This window comes from Heterodontus francisci, chromosome 8 (assembly GCF_036365525.1).
Source record: "Heterodontus francisci isolate sHetFra1 chromosome 8, sHetFra1.hap1, whole genome shotgun sequence".
Lineage (NCBI taxonomy): Eukaryota > Metazoa > Chordata > Chondrichthyes > Heterodontiformes > Heterodontidae > Heterodontus > Heterodontus francisci.
Window position 1 is genome coordinate 105,798,616 of NC_090378.1, and position 24,125 is coordinate 105,822,740.

At 48.0% G+C, this 24,125-nt stretch overlaps 1 protein-coding gene across 1 annotated transcript; it reads right to left on the reverse strand.

Moving 5' to 3' along the window:
• Positions 1–1,257: 1,257 nt before the first annotated feature.
• On the reverse strand, positions 1,258–9,734 carry LOC137373234 (ribosome-binding protein 1-like). The gene is made up of 4 exons (XM_068038086.1): positions 9,597–9,734; positions 5,981–6,260; positions 3,307–4,196; positions 1,258–1,539 (listed from the first exon to the last, which is right to left on the reverse strand). The coding sequence occupies exons 1-4, from the start codon at positions 9,732–9,734 to the stop codon at positions 1,258–1,260; spliced, it is 1,590 nt and encodes a 529-aa protein (XP_067894187.1).
• Between the last annotated feature and the right edge of the window lie 14,391 nt (positions 9,735–24,125).

Consider the following 24,125-nt stretch of genomic DNA (forward strand, 5'->3'; position numbering starts at 1 on the left):
AGTGCAGACTCCACACAGACCCCATCATCCAGTCCACACTCTACACTGACCCCATCATCCAGTGCAGACTCCACACAGACCCCATCATCCAGTCCACACTCTACACTGACCCTATCATCCAGACCACACTCCACACTGCCCCGATCGTCCAGTCCACACTCGACATTGACCCCATCATCAAGTCCACACTCTCCACTGGCCCATCGTCCAGTCCACACTCCACACTGACCTCATCATTCAGTCCACACTCGACACTGTCCCCATCATTCAGTCCACACTCGACACTGTCCCCATCATCCAGTCCACACTCCACACTGACTCCATCATCCAGTCCACAGTCCACACAGACCCCATCACCCAGTCCACACTCTACACTGACCCCATCGTCCAGTCCACACTCTACACTGACCCCATCATCCAGTCCACATTCTACACTGACCCCATTGTCCAGTCCACACTCAACACTGACCCCATCTTCCAGTCCACACTCGACACTGACCCGATTGTCCAGTCCACACACCACACTGATCCCATCATCCAGTCCAGACTCCACACAGACCCCATCATCCAGTCCAGACTCCCCATTGACCCCATCGTCCAGTCCACACTCTGCACTGACCCCATTGTCCAGTCCGCACTCGACACTAACCCCATCATTCCAGTCCACACTCTTCACTGACCCCATCATCCAGTCCACACTCGACACTGACCCCATCATTCCAGTCAACACTCGACACTGACCCCTTCATCCAATCCACACTCTCCATTGACCCCATCGTCCAGTCCACACTCCAGACTGACCCCATCTTCCAGTCCACGCTCCACACTGAAACCATCATCCGGTCCACAATCTGCACTGACCCCATCATCCGGTCCACACTCCACACTGACCCCATCACCCAGTCCACACTCCACACTGACCCCATCATCCAGTCCACACTGACCTCATCATTCAGTCCACACTCGACACTGTCCCCATCATCCAGTCCACACTCTACACTGACCCCATCATCCAGTCCACATTCTACACTGACCCCATTGTCCAGTCCACACTCTACACTGACCCCATCTTCCAGTCCACACTCGACACTGACCCGATTGTCCAGTCCACACACCACACTGATCCCATCATCCAGTCCAGACTCCACACAGACCCCATCATCCAGTCCAGACTCCCCATTGACCCCATCATCCAGTCCACACTCGACACTGACCCCATTGTCCAGTCCGCACTCGACACTGACCCCATCATTCCAGTCAACACTCGACACTGACCCCTTCATCCAATCCACACTCTCCATTGACCCCATTGTCCAGTCCACACTCCAGACTGACCCCATCTTCCAGTCCACGCTCCACACTGAAACCATCATCCGGTCCACAATCTGCACTGACCCGATCATCCGGTCCACACTCCACTCTGAAACCATCATCCAGTCCACACTCTACACTGCCCCGATCGTCCAGTCCACACTCGACATTGACCCCATCATCCAGTCCACACTCTCCACTGGCCCATCGTCCAGTCCACACTCCACACTGACCCCATCATCCAGTCCACACTGACCTCATCATTCAGTCCACACTCGACACTGTCCCCATTATCCAGTCCACACTCCACACTGACCCCATCATCCAGTCCACACTGACCTCATCATTCAGTCCACACTCGACAGTGTCCCCATTATCCAGTCCACACTCCACACTGACTCCATCATCCAGTCCACACTCCACACTGACTCCATCATCCAGTCCACAGTCCACACAGACCCCATCACCCAGTCCACACTCCACACTGACCCCATCATCCAGTCCACACTCTACACTGACCCCATCGTCCAGTCCACACTCTACACTGACCCCATCATCCAGTCCACATTCTACACTGACCCCATTGTCCAGTCCACACTCTACACTGACCCCATCATCCAGTCCACACTCGACACTGACCCGATTGTCCAGTCCACACACCACACTGATCCCATCATCCAGTCCAGACTCCACACAGACCCCATCATCCAGTCCAGACTCCCCATTGACCCCATCGTCCAGTCCACACTCTACACTGACCCCATTGTCCAGTCCACACTCGACACTGACCCCATCATTCCAGTCCACACTCGACAGTGACCCCATCATCCAATCCACACTCTCCATTGACCCCATCGTCCAGTCCACACTCCAGACTGACCCCATCTTCCAGTCCACGCTCCACACTGACTCCATCATCCAGTCCACATTCCACACAGACCCCATCATCCAGTCCACACTCCACACTGACCCCATCATCCGGTCCACACTCCACTCTGAAACCATCATCCGGTCCACAATCTGCACTGACCCCATCATCCAGTCAACACTCCACACTGACCCCATCATCCAATCCACACTCTACACTGACCCCATTGTCCAGTCCGCACTCGACACTGACCCCATCATTCCAGTCAACACTCGACACTGACCCCATCATCCAGTCCGCACTCTGCACTGACCCCATTACCCAGTCCACACTCTACACTGACCCCATTGTCCAGTCCGCACTCGACACTGACCCCATCGTTCCAGTCCACACTCCACACTGACCCCATCATCCAGTCCACACTCTACACTGACCCCATCATCCAGTTCACACTCTACACTGACCACATCATTCCAGTCCACATTCTACACTGACCCCATCGTCCAGTCCACACTCTACACTGACCCCATCATCCAGTCCACACTCCACACTGACCCCATCATTCCAGTCCACACTCTACACTGACCCCATCATCCAGTTCACACTCTACACTGACCCCATCATCCAGTCCACACTCCACACTGACCCCATCATTCCAGTCCACACTCTACACTGACCCCATCATCCAGTTCACACTCTACACTGACCCCATCATCCAGTCCACACTCCACACTGACCCCATCATCCAGCTCACACTCTACACTGACCCCATCATCCAGTCCACACTCTACACTGACCCCATCGTCCAGTCCACACTCTACACTGACCCCATCATCCAGTCCACACTCTACACTGACCCTATTGTCCAGTCCACACTCAACACTGACCCCATCGTCCAGTCCACACTCCACACTGACCCCATCGTCCAGTCCACACTCTACACTGACCTCATCTTTCACTCCACACTCGACACTGACTCCATCATCCGGTCCACAGTCTGCACTGACCCCATCATCCAGTTCACACTCTACACTGACCCCATCATCCAGTCCACACTCCACACTGACCCCATCATCCAGCTCACACTCTACACTGACCCCATCATCCAGTCCACACTCTACACTGACCCCATCGTCCAGTCCACACTCTACACTGACCCCATCATCCAGTCCACACTCTACACTGACCCTATTGTCCAGTCCACACTCAACACTGACCCCATCGTCCAGTCCACACTCCACACTGACCCCATCGTCCAGTCCACACTCTACACTGACCTCATCTTTCACTCCACACTCGACACTGACTCCATCATCCGGTCCACAGTCTGCACTGACCCCATCATCCAGTCCACACTCCACACTGACTCCATCATCCGGTCCACAGTCTGCCCTGACCCCATCATCCAGTCCACACTCTACACTGACCCCATTGTCCAGTCCGCACTCGACACTGGCCCCATCATACAGCCCACACTCTGCACTGACCCCATTGTCCAATCCGCACTCAACACTGCCCCGATCGTCCAGTCCACACTCGACAGTGAACCCATCATCCGGTCCACAGTCTGCACTGACCCCATCATCCAGTCCACACTCCACACTGACTCCATCATCCGGTCCACAGTCTGCCCTGACCCCATCATCCAGTCCACACTCTACACTGACCCCATTGTCCAGTCCGCACTCGACACTGGCCCCATCATACAGCCCACACTCTGCACTGACCCCATCATTCAGTCCACACTCCACACTGACCCCATCATCCAGTCCAGACTCCACACAGACCCCATCATCCAATCCACACTCAACACAGACGCCATCATCCAGTCCACACTCTACACTGACCTCATCATTCAGTCCACACTCCACACTGACCCCATCATTCAGTCCACACTCGACACTGATCCCATCATTCAGTCCACACTCCACACTGACTCCTTCATCCAGTCCACGGTCCACATTAACCCCATCATCCAGTCCACACTCCACACTGCCCTGATCATCCAGTCCACACTCTACACTGAACCCATCATCCAGTCAACAGTCGACACTGACCCCATCATTCCTTTTCACACTCTACACTGACCCCATCATTCCATTTCACACTCTACACTGACCCCATCATTCCATTTCACACTCTACACTGACCCCATCATTCCATTTCACACTCTACACTGACCCCATCATTCCATTTCACACTCTACACTGACCCCATCATTCCATTTCACACTCTACACTGACCCCATCATTCCTTTTCACACTCTACACTGACCCCATCATTCCATTTCACACTCTACACTGACCCCATCATTCCATTTCACACTCTACACTGACCCCATCATCCAGTCCACACTCTACACTGACCCCATTGTCCAGTGCACACTCCACACTGACCCCATCATCCAGTCCACACTCTACACTGACCCCATTGTCCAGTGCACACTCCACACTGACCCCATCATCCAGTCCACACTCTACACTGACCCTATTATCCAGTCCACACACCACACTGACCCCATCATCCAGTCCACACTCCACACTGACCCCATCATCCAGTGCAGACTCCACACAGACCCCATCATCCAGTCCACACTCTACACTGACCTTATTATCCAGTCCACACACCACACTGACCCCATCATCCAGTCCACACTCCACAATGACCCCATCTTCCCGTCCACACTCCACACTGACTCCATCATCCAGTCCACGGTCCACAATAACCCCATCATCCAGTCCACACTCTACACTGGCCCATCGTCCAGTCCACACTCCACACTGACCCCATCATCCAGTCCACACTGACCTCATCATTCAGTCCACACTCGACACTGTCCCCATCATCCAGTCCACACTCCACACTGACTCCATCATCCAGTCCACAGTCCACACAGACCCCATCACCCAGTCCACACTCCACACTGACCCCATCATCCAGTCCACACTGACCTCATCATTCAGTCCACACTCGACACTGTCCCCATCATCCAGTCCACACTCCACACTGACTCCATCATCCAGTCCACAGTCCACACAGACCCCATCACCCAGTCCACACTCTACACTGACCCCATCGTCCAGTCCACACTCTACACTGACCCCATCATCCAGTCCACATTCTACACTGACCCCATTGTCCAGTCCACACTCTACACTGACCCCATCATCCAGTCCACACTCGACACTGACCCGATTGTCCAGTCCACACACCACACTGATCCCATCATCCAGTCCAGACTCCACACAGACCCCATCATCCAGTCCAGACTCCCCATTGACCCCATCGTCCAGTCAACACTCTACACTGACCCCATTGCCCAGTCCGCACTCGACACTAACCCCATAATTCCAGTCCACACTCTTCACTGACCCCATCATCCAGTCCAGACTCCCCATTAACCCCATTGTCCAGTCCACACTCGACACTGACCCCATTGTCCAGTCCGCACTCGACACTGACCCCATCATTCCAGTCCACACTCGACACTGACCCCTTCATCCAATCCACACTCTCCATTGACCCCATCGTCCAGTCCACACTCCAGACTGACCCCATCTTCCAGTCCACGCTCCACACTGACTCCATCATCCAGTCCACATTTCACACAGACCCCATCATCCAGTCCACACTCCACACTGACCCCATCATCCGGTCCACACTCCACTCTGAAACCATCATCCCGTCCACAATCTGCACTGACCCCATCATCCAGTCCACACTCCACACTGACCCCATTGTCCAGTCAACACTCGACACTGACCCCATCATCCAGTCCGCACTCTGCACTGACCCCATTACCCAGTCCACACTCTACACTGACCCCATTGTCCAGTCCGCACTCGACACTGACTCCGTCATCCAGTCCACACTCTACACTGACCCCATCGTCCAGTCCAGACTCAACACAGACCCCATCATCCATTCCACACTCCACACTGACCCCATCGTCCAGTCCACACTCAACACAGACCCCATTACCCAGTCCACACTCTACACTGATCCCATCGTCCAGTCCAGACTCAACACAGACCCCATCATCCAGTCCACACTCCACACTGACCCCATCGTCCAGTCCACACTCAACACAGACCCAATTACCCAGTCCACACTCTACACTGACCCCATTGTCCAGTCCGCACTCGACACTGACCCCATTACCCAGTCCACACTCTACACTGACCCCATCATCCAGTCCACACTCAACACAGACCCCATTACCCAGTCCACACTCTACACTGACCCCATTGTCCAGTCCGCACTCGACACTGACCCCATTACCCAGTCCACACTCTACACTGACCCCATCATTCAGTCCACACTCTACACTGACCCCATCATCCAGTCCACACTCAACACAGACCCCATCATCCAGTCCACACTCCACACTGACCCCATCATCCAATCCACACTCGACACTGACCCCATCGTCCAGTCCACACTCAACACAGACCCCATCATCCAGTCCACACTCCACACTGACCCCATCGTCCAGTCCACACTCTACACTGACCTCATCTTTCACTCCACACTCGACACTGACTCCATCATCCGGTCCACACTCTACACTGACCCCATCATTCCATTTCACACTCTACACTGACCCCATCATCCAGTCCACACTCCACACTGACCCCATCATCCAGTCCACTCTCTACACTGACCCTATTGTCCAGTCCACACTCCACACTGACCCCATCATCCAGTCCACACTCCACACTGACCCCATCTTCCCGTGCACACTCTACACTGACCCTATTGTCCAGTCCACACTCCACACTGACCCCATCATCCAGTCCACACTCCACACTGACCCCATCTTCCCGTGCACACTCCACACTGACCCCATTGTCCAGTCCACACTCTACACTGAACCCATCATCCAGTCCACACTCTACACTGACCCTATTGTCCAGTCCACACTCTACACTGAACCCATCATCCATTTCACACTCTACACTGTCCCCATCATCCAGTCCGCACTCCACACTGACTCCATCATCCAGTCCACACTCCACACTGACTCCATCATCCAGTCCACACTTCACACTGACTCCATCATCCAGTCCACAGTCCACACAGACCCCATCACCCAGTCCACACTCTACACTGACCCCATCGTCCAGTCCACACTCTACACTGACCCCATTGTCCAGTCCACACTCGACACTGACCCCATCATCCAGTCCACACTCGACACTGACCCGATTGTCCAGTCCACACACCACACTGATCCCATCATCCAGTCCAGACTCCACACAGACCCCATCATCCAGTCCAGACTCCCCATTGACCCCATCGTCCAGTCAACACTCTACACTGACCCCATTGTCCAGTCCGCACTCGACACTAACCCCATAATTCCAGTCCACACTCTTCACTGACCCCATCATCCAGTCCAGACTCCCCATTGACCCCATTGTCCAGTCCACACTCGACACTGACCCCATTGTCCAGTCCGCACTCGACACTGACCCCATCATTCCAGTCAACACTCGACACTGACCCCTTCATCCAATCCACACTCTCCATTGACCCCATCGTCCAGTCCACACTCCAGACTGACCCCATCTTCCAGTCCACGCTCCACACTGACTCCATCATCCAGTCCACATTCCACACAGACCCCATCATCCAGTCCACACTCCACACTGACCCCATCATCCGGTCCACACTCCACTCTGAAACCATCATCCGGTCCACAATCTGCACTGACCCCATCATCCAGTCCACACTCCACACTGACCCCATCATCCAGTCCACACTCTACACTGACCCCATTGTCCAGTCAACACTCGACACTGACCCCATTGTCCAGTCCGCACTCGACACTGACCCCATCATTCCAGTCCACACTCTACACTGACCCCATCGTCCAGTCCAGACTCAACACAGACCCCATCATCCAGTCCACACTCTACACTGACCCCATTGTCCAGTCCGCACTCGACACTGACCCCATTACCCAGTCCACACTCTACACTGACCCCATCATCCAGTCCACACTCAACACAGACCCCATTACCCAGTCCACACTCTACACTGACCCCATTGTCCAGTCCGCACTCGACACTGACCCCATTACCCAGTCCACACTCTACACTGACCCCATCATTCCAGTCCACACTCTACACTGACCCCATCATCCAGTCCACACTCAACACAGACCCCATCATCCAGTCCACAGTCCACACTGACTCCATCATCCAATCCACACTCAACACAGACCCCATCATCCAGTCCACACTCCACACTGACCCCATCGTCCAGTCCACACTCTACACTGACCCCATCATTCCATTTCACACTCTACACTGACCCCATCATCCAGTCCACACTCCACACTGACCCCATCATCCAGTCCACACTCTACACTGACCCTATTGTCCAGTCCACACTCCACACTGACCCCATCATCCAGTCCACACTCCACACTGACCCCATCTTCCCGTGCACACTCTACACTGACCCTATTGTCCAGTCCACACTCCACACTGACCCCATCATCCAGTCCACACTCCACACTGACCCCATCTTCCCGTGCACACTCCACACTGACCCCATTGTCCAGTCCACACTCTACACTGAACCCATCATCCAGTCCACACTCTACACTGACCCTATTGTCCAGTCCACACTCCACACTGACCCCATCATCCAGTCCACACTCGACACTGACCCTATTGTCCAGTCCACACTCCACACTGACCCCATCATCCAGTCCACACTCCACACTGACCCCATCCTCCCGTGCACACTCTACACTGACCCCATTGTCCAGTCCACACTCTACACTGACCCCATCATCCAGTCCACACTCTACACTGACCCTATTGACCAGTCCGCACTCGACACTGACCCCATAATTCCAGTCCACACTCTGCGGCACAGTGGCGCAGTGGTTAGCACCGCAGCCTCACAGCTCCAGCGACCCGGGTTCAATTCTGGGTACTGCCTGTGTGGAGTTTGCAAGTTCTCCCTGTGTCTGCGTGGGTTTCCTCCAGGTGCTCTGGTTTCCTCTCACATGCCAAAAGACTTGCTGGTTGATAGGTTAATTGGCCATTATAAATTGCCACTAGTATAGGTAGGTGGTAGGGAAAGATAGGGACAGGTGGGGATGTGGTAGGAATATGGGATTAGTGTAGGATTAGTATAAATGGGTGGTTGATGGTCGGCACAGACTCGGTGGGCTGAAGGGCCTGTTTCAGTGCTGTATCTCTAAACTAAACTAAACTAAACTGACCCCATCATTCCAGTCCACATTCCACACTGACCCCATCATTCAGTCCACACTCCACACTGACTCGATCATCCAGTCCACAAACCACACTGACCCCATCATTCAGTCCACACTCCACACTGACTCAATCGTCCAGTCCACACTCGACACTGACCCCATCATCCATCCACACCTTACACTGACTCGATCGTCCAGTCCACACTCGACACTGACCCCATCATCCAGTCCACACGCTACACTGAACCCATCATCCATTCCACACTCGACACTGACCCCATCATCCAGTCCACACGCTACACTGAACCCATCATCCATTCCACACTCCACCCTGACCCTATCGTCCAGTCCACACTCCACACTGACCCCAGCGTCCAGTCCACACTCCACACTGACCCCATCATCCACTCCGCACACTACACTGACCCCATCATCCAGTCCACATTCGACACTGACCCCACCATCCAGTCCACACACCACACTTACCCCACCATCCAGTCCACACACCACACTGACCCCATCATCCAGTCCACACTCTCCACTGGCCCATCGTCCAGTCCACACTCCACACTGATCCCATCGTCCAGTCCACACTCCACACTGACCCCACCATCCAGTCCACACACCACACTGACCCCACCATCCAGTCCACACACCACACTGACCCCATCATCCAGTCCACACTCTCCACTGGCCCATCGTCCAGTCCACACTCCACACTGATCCCATCGTCCAGTCCACACTCCACACTGACCCCATCATCCTGTCCACACTCTACACTGACCCCATCATCCAGTCCACAGTCCACACAGACCCCATCATTCAGTCCACACTTGACAGTGACCCCATCATCCAGTCCACACTCTACACTGACCCCATTGTCCAGTCCACACTCAACTCTGACCCCATCATCCAGTCCACACTCCACACTGACCCCATCATCCGGTCCACACTCTGCACTAACCCCATCATCCAGTCCACACTCCACACTGACCCCATCATCCAGTCCACACTCAACACTGACCCCATCATTCCAGTCCACACTCTACACTGACCCCATTGTCCAGTCCACACTCTACACTGACCCCATCATCCAGTCCACACTCTACACTGACCCCATCATCCAGTCCACACTCAACACTGACCCCATCATTCCAGTCCACACTCTACACTGACCCCATCATCCAGTCCACACTCTACACTGACCCCATCATCCAGTCCACACTCTACACTGACCCCATCCTCCCGTCCACACTCCACACTGACCCCATCATCCACTCCACACTCCACACTGACCCCATCATACAGTCCACACTCCACACTGACCCCATCGTCCAGTCCACACACCACACTGACCCCATTTTCCAGTCCACACTTCTCACTGACCCCATTGTCCAGTCCGCACTCGACACTGACCCCATCATTCCAGTCCACACTCTACACTGACCCCATCATCCAGTCCACACTCTACACTGACCCCATCATCCAGTCCACAGTCTACACTGACCCCACCATCCCGTCCACAGTCCACACTGACCCCATCATGGGAGTCATTTATAGGCCCTCTAACAGTAACCACACTGTTGGACGTGGTATACAGGAAGAAATAATGGAGCTTTTTGAGAAACTTACGGCAATAATCCTGGGTAAGTTTAATCTACAGATAGATTGGATGAATCAATTGGTGAAGGTAGCCTGGAGGATGAGTTCATGGATTGTTTTCGGGACAGTTTTTTGGAGCAGCTTATTCTGGAGCCAGTCAGAGAGCAGGCTACTCTGGACCTGGTAATGTGTAACGAGACAGGATTAATTAATGGCCTCATAGTAAAGGCGCCCCTAGGTAGTAATGAGCACAACATGACTGAATTTCGCATTCAGTTTGAGGGTTGGAAGAGTCGATCTAAGACTAGGGTTTTAAATTTAAATAAGGGTAATTATGAGGGCTTGAAGACAGAGCTGGCTAAAGTAAAGTTTTAGAGCTCTCTGCTTCTAAATTGGGTTAAGGGATAGGTCAGTAGAGATGCAATGGCAGACATTTAAGGAGCTATTTTATAACACTCAACAAAGACACAGTCCAGTGAGAAAATAAGACTCTAGGGAAAGGATGCACCATCCGTTATTGCAGAAAATAAAAGCTCATTATGTAAGGGGTAATGTATTGGCATGGATCGAAGATTGGCTAGCTAACAGGTAACAGAGAGTAGGCATAAATGGTTCATTTTCTAGTTGGCAAGATGTAACGATTGGTGTACCACAAGGATCTGTGCTGGGGCCTTAACTTTTTGCAATTTATATAAATGACTTAGATGAAGGGACCGAATGTATGGTGGCTAAATTTGCTGATGACACAAAGATAGGTAGGAAAGTAACTTGTGAAGTGGACATAAGGGGGCTACGAAGGGATAGAGATAGGTTACATGTTTGGGCAAAGACCTGGCAAATGGAGTATAATGTGGCAAAGTGTGAATTTGTCTACTTTGGCAGGAAGAATAAAAAAGAAGCATATTATCTAAATGGTGAGAGATTGCAGAGCTCTGAGATGCAGAGGGATCTGGGTGTCCTAGTGCATGAATCACAAAAGTTTAATATGCAGGTACAGCAAGCAATTAGGAAAGCTAATAGAATGTAACCGTTTATCGTGAGGGGAATTGAATACAAAAGTAGGGAGGTTATGCTTCAGTTATACAGGGCATTGTTGAGACCACATCTGGAGTGCTGTGTACAGTACTGGTCTCATTTAAGAAGGATGTAAATGTGTTGGAAGCTGTACAGAGAAGGTTTACTAGACTAATACCTGGAATGGGTGGGCTGTCTTATGAGGAAAGATTGGACAGGCTAGGCTTGTATCCATTGGAATTTCGAAGAGTAAGAGGCAACTTGATTGAACCATATAAGATCGTGAGGGGTCTTCACAGGGTGGATGTGGAAAGGATGTTTCCCCTTGTGGGAAAATCTGAAACTAGGGGTCACTGTTTAAAAATAAGAGGTCGCCCATTTAAGACAGATGAGGAGAAATTTCTTCTGTCAGAGGGTCGTGAGTCTTTGGAATTCTCTTCCTCAAAAGGTGGTGGAAGCAGAGTCTTTGAATATTTTTAAGGCAGAGGTAGATAGATTCTTGATAAGCAAGGGGTTGTAAGGTTATCAGGGGTAGGTGGAAATGTGGAGTAATCAGTTCAGCCATGAACATATTGAATGGCGGAGCCAGCTCGATGGGCTGAGTGGCCTACTCCTGCTCCTAATTCGTATGTTCGTATGTATCCGTGGCTAACTAAGGAAGTTAAAGACAGTATCAAATTGAAAGAAAAAGCATACAGTTCAGTGAAGAGTAGTGGCAGGTTAGAACTTGGACAGAAGATAAAAAAACAGCAAAGAGTAAAAGAATAATGAGAGAGTAATTAGAGTACGGGAGAAAGCTAGCAAGAAATATAAAAACAGATAGTAAGAGTTTCTACAGGTATTTAAAAAGGAAAAGAGTAAGTAAAGTGTGTGTTGGTCTTCTAGAGAGTGAGTCTGGGGAATTAATAATGGGAAATAAGGAAGGGGTGGAGGAATTGAACAGATTTTTTGCATGTGTCTTTACTGTAAAGGATACAAATAACATTCCAGAAATAATTGTGAATCAAAAGTTGAAAGGGAGGGAAGAACTTAAAACAATTACCATCAGCAGGGAAAGGTTACTGAGAAAATTATTAGAATTAAAAGCTGACAAGTCCCTACGTCCTTATGGACTTCATCCTATGTTCTAAAAAGAAGTGGCTGATGAGATAGTGGATGCATTTGTTTTAATTTTCCAAAATGCCCTGGATTCTAAAAAGGCCCCATCAGATTTGAATATAACAAATGTAACCCCACTATTCAAGGAAGGAGGAAGACAGAAAGCAGGAAACTACAGGCCAATTAGCTTAACATCTGTCATAGGGAAAATGCTGGAGTCTATTATTAAGGAGGTTATAGCAGATCATTTAGAAAATCTCAATGCAATCAGGCAGAGTCAACATGGTGTTGTGAAAGGGAAATCGTGTTTGATTAATTTATTAGAGTTCTTTGAGGAAGTAATAAGCAACATGGATAAAGGGGAGCCTGTGGATATGGTGTACTTGCATTTCCAGAAGGCATTTGACAAGCTGCCACATCAAAGGTTACTAAATAAAATAAGAGCCCATGGTATAGGGAGTAACATATTAGCAGGGATAGAGGATTAGTTAGCTAACAGGAAGCATAGAGTAGGCATAAATGGGTCATTTTCAGGTTGGCAAGCAGTAACTAGTGGAGTGCTGTGGCCTCAACTATTTAGAATCTATATGAATGACTTAGATGAAGGGACAGACCATATGGTTGTTAAATTTGCTGATGACAGAAAGATAGGTAGGAGAGTAAATTGTGAAGAGGACATAAGCAGTCTGCAAAGGGATATAGATAGGTTAAGTAAGTGGGCAAAGATTTGGCAGATGGAGAATGATGTGGGAAAGTGTGAACTTGTCCACTTTGGCTGGAAGAATAGAAAAACAATATATTATTTAAATGGAGAGAGATTGCAGAACTCTGAGCTGCAGAGGGATCTGGGTGTCCTAGTACACAAAACACAAAAAGGTAGCATGTGGGTACAGCAAGTGATATGAAGGCAAATGCAATGCTGTCATTTATTGCAAGGGGAATGGAATATAAGGGTAAAGCAGTTTTGCTACAGTTGTACAGGGTGTTAGTGAGACCACATCTGGAGTCCTATATAGAGTTTTGGTCTCCTTACTTAAGAAAGGATATAATTGCATTGAAAGCAGTTCAGAGAAGGTTCACTTGAATGATTGCTGGGATGAGAGGGTTATCTTATGATGAAAGGTTGGCCAGATCGGGTCTGTATGCATTGGAGTTTAGAAGGATGATAGGTAATCTTGTTGAAACATATAAGATCCTGAGGGGACTTGACAGGGTGAATGTTGAAAGGATGTTTCCCCTTGTGAGAGAGACTAAAACTAGTAGGCACAGTTTAAAAATAAGGGTCTCCCATTTAAGACAGAGATGAGGAGAAATTTTTTCTCTCAGAGGGTCGTGAGTCTGTGGAACTCTCTTCCCGAGAGAGGTGGAGGCAGGGTCATTGAATATTTTTAAGGCAGAGGTAGACAGATTCTTGACAAACAAGGGAGTCAAAGGGTATCGCGGGTAGGCAGGAAAGTGGAGTTGAGTCCACAAACAGACCAGCAATGATCTTATGGAATGGCGGAGCAGGCTCGAGGGGCCGAATGGCCTACCACTGCTCCTAGTTCTATGTTCATATGTGTTTGGTGGTGGCATCACATTGGAGGTGATGGAAATTGTGGAGGATGACCTGTTGAATATGGAGGCTGGTGGAGTGGAAACTAGGATAAAACTGTTCCTGCCCCACTGAACTGATTTCTTCCTAACTCGACTCTATTTTTTTCCCCTTGCCCAGTCTCTTCCCACCTACATCTCCCCCTCACAGTAACAGTTTCAAATTTCCTAGCCCTAACCACCTCCTCTTCTCTATGGATGCCAATCTCTCTACACCTCCATCCCCCACCAGGATGGTTTGAGGGCTCTCCACTTCTTCCTTGAACAGAGGCCCAACCAGTCCCCACCCACCACCACCCTCCTTCGCCTGGCTGAACTTGTTCTCACATTGAACAATTTCTATTTCAACTGCACTCACTTACTCCAAATAAAAGGTGTTGCTATGGGAACCTGCATGGGTCCCAGCTATGCCTGCCTTTTTGTAGAATATGTGGAACATTCGTCGTTCCAGTCCGACTCAGGCCCTCACCTCTTTTTCTGGTACATTGATGACTGTATCAATGCTGTATCCTGCTCTCGCCACAAGTTGGAAAATTTCATCAACTTTGTTTCCAATATACACCCCTCTCTCACATTTGCATGGTCTGTCTCCGACTGATCCCTTCCCTTCCTCGACTGCTCCATCTCCATTTCTGGGGAAAGGCAGTGAACCAATGTTCACTATGAGCCCACTGACTCCCACAGCTGAATCCTCACACCCTGCTTCCTGTGAGAACTCCATTCCATTCTCCCAGTTTCTTCATCTCTGTCGCATCTGTTCGAATGATACAACCTTACATACCAGCGCTTCTGATATGTCTTCTATTTCTCTCAACTGAGAAGTACGCACCCCGCCCACTGTGGTTGACAAGGCCCTCGACCGTGTCTGACCCATTTCCAGCACTCAATCTCTCATCGCCACCCCTCCCTCCTAGAACCACAGTAGGGTTCTCTTTGTCTTCATCTTCCACCCCATCAACCTCTGTATTTAACAGATCATCCTCCACCATTTCCACCACTTCCAGTGTGAGGTCACCGCAAAACACAACTTCCCCTCCCCTCCCCTCCCCTTTCAGTATTCCGAAGGAACTGTTCCATCCACGACACCCTGATCCACTCCTCAATCACTCCCAACACCCCGTCCCCTTCCCACAGTACCGTTCCATGCAAGCACAGGAGATGCAGCACCTGCCCTTTTACCTACTCTCTCCTTACCATCCAAGGTCCTAAACACTCCTTCCAGGTGAAACAATTGACATGTATTTTTCTCAATTTAATGTACTGTATTCGCTGCTCACATTGCGGTCACCTCTATATTGGGGAGACCAAATGCAGATTGGGTGACTGCTTACGAAACATCTCCATTTAGTCTGCAGCATGACCCCCAGCTTCTGGTTGCTTGGTCTCATGCTGGCATCTCTGTCCTCAGCCTACTGCAGAGTTCCAATGAAGATCAACACAAGTTCGAGGAACACCACCTCATTTTTTGATTAGACACTTTACAGCCTTCTGGACTCAGCACTGTGTTCAACAATTTCAGACTGTAATCTCTGCCCCCCATTTTGTTTCCTTTTCTTTACATGTTTCAGTTGTAATCTTGTATTTCTCTTGTTTTTTGTTTTCGAATGGCAGATGTTCATTATTCTGCCATAAAGACCTCCTCTGGACACATTTTTATCTTCACTTGTCCCATTACCACTCCCTTTGGCCCTGTAACACCAACTCTTTTGTCATTTAATGACTCCCGTCTTCCACCCTATCTGATACCTTCCCTTTTGTTCTTTTTCCACCCTGCCCCGTTTCACCTGCTTAAAACCAATTACATTTCTAACTTTTCCCAGTTCTGATGAAAGTTCATCGACCTGAAACGTTAACTCCGTCTCTCCCTCCACAGATGCTGCCAGACCTGCTAAGTATTTCCAGTATTTTCTGTTCTTATTTCAGAGAGACCAATTGTCTACATTACTGTCTGCCAATTCGAAAACATTAACATTTCAAACTTAGTCGTTCCAGCCATTAAAGCAACTTTAACTCAATTAGTTTCTAGAGCAGGCATTCATCATTTTCCTGTCAATGTGCAGGGATAGGTTTTAAAGGAAAATTAGGCAGGCTCCCTTATAGCCATGCATTCCTCACAACCTGGTTTTCCTGCATTTGCTGCAGCAGACAACCATTGCACCTGAAAGCAAAACCAGAAAAATTCAGGAAAATTACGTCTGTCGTCCTTCATTTTGAATCTCGATGATGGAGCTTGAAGTCAAGCTATTTTAAAAGTATAAGGAACGAAGATTTTTAAAAATGCTTATCTTTTTGACAAAATTTTAAATGGGGGCCGCTTCTAAATGTTTAGATGGTTCAAGTCGACACTAAAAACTCCATAGTACGCTTTGAAGAGAAAGTGTCTACTCCCAATATCCAAGCCAACAAACTTTCTTCATCCATCTCCACCCTAAACAGATTAACTGGTTAGGTTATGTTTGTGGGATCTTTATTGTGCACAAATGGATGTTAAATCTGCCTGTATAACAACAGTCACCACATTTTAACAGCATCTTGCGTATATATAGTGTTCTATATGTAGATAAATGTCCCAAGAGTCATAGTCAGACAAAAATGAATGCAAGTCGAAAGAAAGAGATATCAGATGGGAAGGTAGGTTTAAAGAGGGTCTTAAATGGGAAGAAGATGTTGAAGGTGAAGAGGTTTATGACAAGAATTTCCAAGCGTAGGGCCCAGATGGCTGAAAACATTGCCGCCAACAGTGTGGCGGAGAGAGGAGGGAATTCACAAGTCAAAGTTAGAGGAATAGAGTTTTTGGAGGGTTAGAACAGGCTACAGAGATAGGGAGTGGCAAGGCTTTGAAAGGATTTAACTACATGGATAAGAAATTTAAATCTGAGGTGCTGTGGGACTGGGAACGAATGGAGGTCAGAAAGGACAGGGGTGAGGGGTGAATGGGACCTGGTGCAGGATACGATATGGCAGCTGAGTTTTGGATAAGCTGAGGTTTTTTGACAAGTGGAGGAAGAGAGGCCAGTCATGACAGCATTGAGTTTCAAGGTGACAAAAAAACAAATGGAGGTTAAAGCAGCAGATGGGCTGGAGCAGAGGTTTCCAATATTATGGCAGGATGGACGCAGTCTTTGTGATGGAGGGGATATGGAGTTGAAGATCAGCTGAAGCTGGAATAAGCTGCCTATGTTGAAAACAGTTGCCTTCAACATGTGACAGTGGCCAGGGAATGGATTGTAATTGATGGCGAGGGAATAGTATTCATGGCAGAGTCTAACGACAATAGCTTCGATCTTCACAAATTTTAACTGGAGGAAATTTCAAATTATCTAGGACAGAATGTCAGACAAGCAGACTGACTGCTTAGCCTACAATTGGATAGGTAAGAGTAGAGCCAACCAAGGCTGTCAAACTGAACTGCACAACAACGTAGAAACATTGGAGAAGGTGGTCTCCTGTCAAAGGCTGCAAAGAGGTCAAGTAATACTTGGAGGGATAATGCACCAGGATCATAAACATAAGATGACATTTATGATTTTGATTAAGACTGTTTCAGAGCTGTAACAGAGGTGGAAACCCAACTGGAGAGGTTTAGAATTTTAGAATTTAGAACATTACAGCGCAGTACAGGCCCTTCGGCCCTCGATGTTGCGCCGACCTGTGAAACCATCTGACCTACACTATTCCATTTTCATCCATATGTCTATCCAATGACCACTTAAATGCCCTTAAAGTTGGCGAGTCTACTACTGTTGCAGGCAGGGCGTTCCACGCCCCTACTACTCTCTGAGTAAAGAAACGACCTCGAACATCTGTCCGATATCTATCACCCCTCAACTTAAAGCTATGTCCCCTCGTGTTTGCCATCACCATCCGAGGAAAAAGACTCTCACTATCCACCCTATCTAACCCTCTGATTATCTTATATGTCTCTATTAAGTCACCTCTCCTCCTCCTTCTCTCCAACGAAAACAACCCCAAGTCCCGCAGCCTCTCCTCGTAAGACCTTCCCTCCATACCAGGCAACATCCTAGTAAATCTCCTCTGCACCCTTTCCAAAGCTTCCACATCCTTCCTATAATGCGGTGACCAGAACTGCACGCAATACTCCAGGTGCGGTCTCACCAGAGTTTTGTACAGCTGCAGCATGACCTCATGGCTCCGAAACTCAATCCCCCTACTAATAAAAGCTAACACACCATATGCCTTCTTAACAGCCCTATTAACCTGGGTAGCAACTTTCAGGGATTTATGTACTTGGACACCAAGATCTCTCTGTTCATCTACACTACCAAGAATCTTCCCATTAGCCCAGTACTCTGCATTCCTGTTACTCCTTCCAAAGTGAATCACCTCACACTTTTCCGCATTAAACTCCATTTGCCATCTCTCAGCCCAGCTCTGCAGCCTATCTATGTCCCTCTGGACCCTACAACATCCTTCGGCACTATCCACAACTCCACCGACCTTCGTGTCATCCGCAAATTTACTAACCCACCCTTCTACACCCTCTTCCAGGTCATTTATAAAAATGACAAACAGCAGTGGCCCCAAAACAGATCCTTGCGGTACACCACTAGTAACTAAACTCCAGGATGAACATTTGCCATCAACCACCACCCTCTGTCTTCTTTCAGCTAGCCAATTTCTGATCCAAAGCTCTAAATCACCTTCAACCCCATACTTCTGTATTTTCTGCAATAGCCTACCGTGGAGAACCTTATCAAACGCCTTATTGAAATCCATATACACCGCATCCACTGCTTTACCCTCATCCACCTGTTTGGTCACCTTCTCGAAAAACTCAATAAGGTTTGTGAGGCACGACCTACCCTTCACAAAACCGTGCTGACTATCGCTAATGAACTTATTCTTTTCAAGATGATTATAAATCCTGTCTCTTATAACCTTTTCCAACATTTTACCCACAACCGAAGTAAGGCTCACAGGTCTATAATTACCAGGGCTGTCTCTACTCCCCTTCTTGAACAAGGGGACAACATTTGCTATCCTCCAGTCTTCCGGCACTATTCCTGTCGACAATGACGACATAAAGATCAAGGACAAAGGCTCTGCAATCTCCTCCCTGGCTTCCCAGAGAATCCTAGGATAAATCCCATCTGGCCCAGGGGACTTATCTATTTTCACACTTTCCAAAATTGCTAACACCTCCTCCTTGTGAACCTCAATCCCATCTAGCCGAGTAGCCTGAATCTCAGTATTCTCCTCGACAACATTTTCTTTCTCTACTGTAAATACTGACGAAAAATATTCATTTAACGCTTCCCCTATCTCCTCTGAATCCACACACAACTTCCCACTACTATCCTTGATTGGCCCTAATCTAACTCTAGTCATTCTTTTATTCCTGATATACCTATAGAAAGCCTTAGGGTTTTCCTTGATCCTATCCACCAATGACTTCTCTGTGTCCTCTCCTTGCTCTTCTTAGCTCTCCCTTTAGATCCTTCCTGGCTAGCTTGTAACTCTCAAGTGCCCGAACTGAGCCTTCACGTCTCATCCTAACATAAGCCTTCTTCTTCCTCTTGACAAGCGCTTCAACTTCTTTAGTAAACCACAGCTCCCTCGCTCGACAACTTCCTCCCTGCCTCACAGGTACATACTTATCAAGGACACGCAGTAGCTGCTCCCTGAATAAGCTCCACATTTCAATTGTGCCCATCCCCTGCAGTTTCCTTCCCCATCCTGCGCATCCTAAATCTTGCCTAATCGCATCATAATTTCCTTTCCCCCAGCTATAATTCTTGCCCTGCGGTATATACCTGTCCCTGCCCATCGCTAAGGTAAACCTAACTGAATTGTGATCACTATCACCAAAGTGCTCACCTACACCTAAATCTAACACCTGGCCGGGTTCATTACCCAGTACCAAATCCAATGTGGCATCGCCCCTGGTTGGCCTGTCTACATACTGTGTCAGAAAACCCTCCTGCACACACTGGACAAAAACTGACCCATCTAAAGTACTCGAACTATAGTATTTCCAGTCAATATTTGGAAAGTTAAAGTCCCCCATAACAACTACCCTGTTACTCTCGCTCCTGTCGAGAATCATCTTTGCTATCCTTTCCTCTACATCTCTGGAACTATTCGGAGGTCTATAGAAGACTCCCAACAGGGTGACCTCTCCTCTCCTGTTTCTAACCTCGGCCCATACTACCTCAGTAGACTAGTGGGGTACCGCAGGGAGCGGTGCTAGGACCCCAGCTATTCGCAATATACATTAATGATTTCGATGAGGGTACTAAATGCAATATCTCCAAATTTGCAGATGACACAAAACTGGGTAGGAGGGTGAGTTGTGAGGAGGATGCAGAGAGGCTTCAGGGTGATTTGGACAAGTTGAGTGAGTGGGCTAATGCATGGCAGATGCAGTATAATGTGGATAAGTGTGAGGTTATCCACTTTGGTAGCAAAAACAGGAAGGCAGATTATTATCTGAACAGCTATAAACTGAGAGAGGGGAATATGCAGCGAGACCTGCGTGTTCTCGTACACCAGTCGCTGAAGGTAAACACGCAGGTGCAACAGGCGGTAAAAAAGGCAAATGGTATGTTGGCCTTCATAGCGAGAGGATTCAAGTACAGGAGCAGGGATGCCTTGCTGCAATTATACAGGGCCTTGGTGAGGCCACACCTGGAATATTGTGTTCGGTTTTGGTCTCCTTATCTGAGGAAGGATGTTCTTGCTATAGAGGAAGTGCAGCAAAGGTTTACCAGACTGATTCCTGGGATGGCGGGACTGACGTATGAGGAGAGATTGAGTCAGTTCGGATTATATTCGCTGGAGTTCAGAAGAGTGAAGGGGGATCTCATAGAAACCTATAAAATTCTAACAGGACTTGACAGGGTAGATGCAGGAAGGATGTTCCCGATGGTGGGGGAGTCCAGAATCAGGGGTCATAGTCTAAGGATATGGGGTAAACCTTTCAGGACTGAGATGAGGAGAAATTTCTTCACCCAGAGAGTGGTGAGCCTGTGGAATTTGCTACCACAGAAAGCAGTTGAGGCCAAAACATTGTATGTTTTCAAGAAGGAGTTAGATATAGCTCTTGGGTTTAAAGGGGTCAAAGGGTATGGGGCGAAAGAGGGAACAGGTTACTGATTTGGATGATCAGCCATGATCATAATGAATGGCAGAGCAGGCTCGAAGGGCCGAATGGCCTATTCCTGCTCCTATTGTCTATGTTTCTATGTTTCTATCTTATCCATGATGCAGCTGCAGGACCTCAGCTTCACAATATCACAATTTATACACTGGACTTCATATTCACTCTTGAGTTTGTAAACCCTGCTCAGGCAAAAACCAGACAGCACATCTGATTTGCATCCAAATGTTACCATTACTAATCCAGATCCATACATGTTTAGTGAACAAAATCTTAGCAGGGCTTTTCCACAGTTGTCTCCATTCGAGATAACTGTAGACTCCAATCTGAGATAAAATAAACTCACCAATCACCAAACGTTGTTTTGCCTCAAATGAACATTGTCTTTTCCTGATTGCTTAAAAGCCTGCATTGTGATGGCGTAAATTCTCTATAGCACAGAATGGTGTTATGAAGGTAGATATGTGTTGGACCTGATGTGTCCCTTGAAGGGCAAGAGATCTGCAGTTTACTATTGATAATTCAAAGTCACTTGTTCCAAAAGAAATTGCATTATCCAACCATTTGAACGAAACAACGTGAATAGCACAGCAAAGTGGAAGTTTAGTGCTGAAGCCTTTGAATGATTATTGGAACTTGTTGACTTTGAGTTCAGAGTAGCCTGTGCTTGCTGTAAATAGGCACATCCTAAAGTTACATGTCAATGGTCTTTTTGTACATGCCTCTGAATACTTTTATATGGAAATGTGTGAATAATCAATGAAGAGAGTTGGTATTGACTGTGATTTCATAGAATTTCTGTTGAAAGGATTGGTTGGTGACAAATATCTAATGGATATCATGTAGGAAAAGAGTGAAATTTGAAGAAAAGGAATGGAAAATAAGGAAAGACAGCAATATGGGGGCGCGAATAGTGACAGGAGAAATAGTTGATGTTCAAATAGATGACTTATAGGAAGAATTTTCAACCTGATCAAGGGAAGCAGAAATCAATAAGAGTGTCTGATGAATGGAGAATTGATGACTCTTTGTATAAATGATAAAAGTTGACAGGAAAAACTGAACTTAACACCTCAAAACTTGTACTTGTATAGCTTTTTCATCATCGTAAAATAACCCAAAGTGCTTCATCAGAGAGTAATCAGACAAAAAAATGCAAGTAGACATTAGGACAGGTGGCCAATAGCTTAATCAATGAGGTAGGTTTCAAAGAGCATCTTAAAGGAGAGGTAGGTAGACAGATTTAGGATTGAAAATTGAGGCAAGCAGAGAACCAGTAATTATTGTGAGAGGGTGTATAGAATGAGTACTTTTAGAACATTCATTGAAGTCGACCTGAAATTTACTTAGTTATGTCATTGTGTAGAATCAACAGCTCGGGGAAAACTGATTTTAAGAAATGTGCGAGAAAGAAGCCAAGTACAGGATTTATATTTATTGGAATATTAGAGGCGAAAGGGAAAAAAAGTTCCTTGGCAAATTTTTTAAATGTTTATTTGAACATGGGAGTGGGCCATGGGATTTATACTTCTTTGTACATGGCCAGACCCATGGGCTCAGAGAGAATAGCTTTGAAACATCGATTGCAAATTGAATGTAGCAACGGGACGAAACTTTTAAGCAAGCGGGACAATTCAAAATATCCTAATTTCCACTTTTCTTTGGCAGGACCGTAGATTAATCTCCGGCCTCTGGCAGGACAGTAGAGTAAGGAAACAAGCTGAGGGATTGTCGTGAAGGTAGGAGTACCACAGCACCACCTATGGACAGTGTATGCATTGCAGGCATTCCATGCATTTATCAATGAGAAAACATGAAATCAATGCACAGTGTGCTCATTAGTGTGCTATGCTTTGCCTATTAAAGCAATGTAAACATGTATTAAGGGTTACTATTTGTGCAAAAGCATTACAAAATCAGAAATAGACGTGGCAAAGAGCAAGACTTGAGAATTGCAATATTTTAGATTGTATCCTGCAGAACAGCTGGGAACCAATGCCACTTCCATAACTATAAAACTGCTGGAGTTGTATGTCAATTTCTGATGTTTGATCAATGGTGATGTGATTTTTCAAGATGGCAGATAGAATTCTGTAAGAGCACACAGCATAACAAAGAGAGTCTGATGTATATCATATGTAAGATATAGCAGCATATTCCATGGTATGTCTGCGATTGATTGAATTTATTGCATTTTAAAAGAACAAAGAACAAAGAACAGTACAGCACAGGAATAGGCCATTCGGCCCTCCAAGCCTGCGCCGATCTTGATGCCTGCCTAA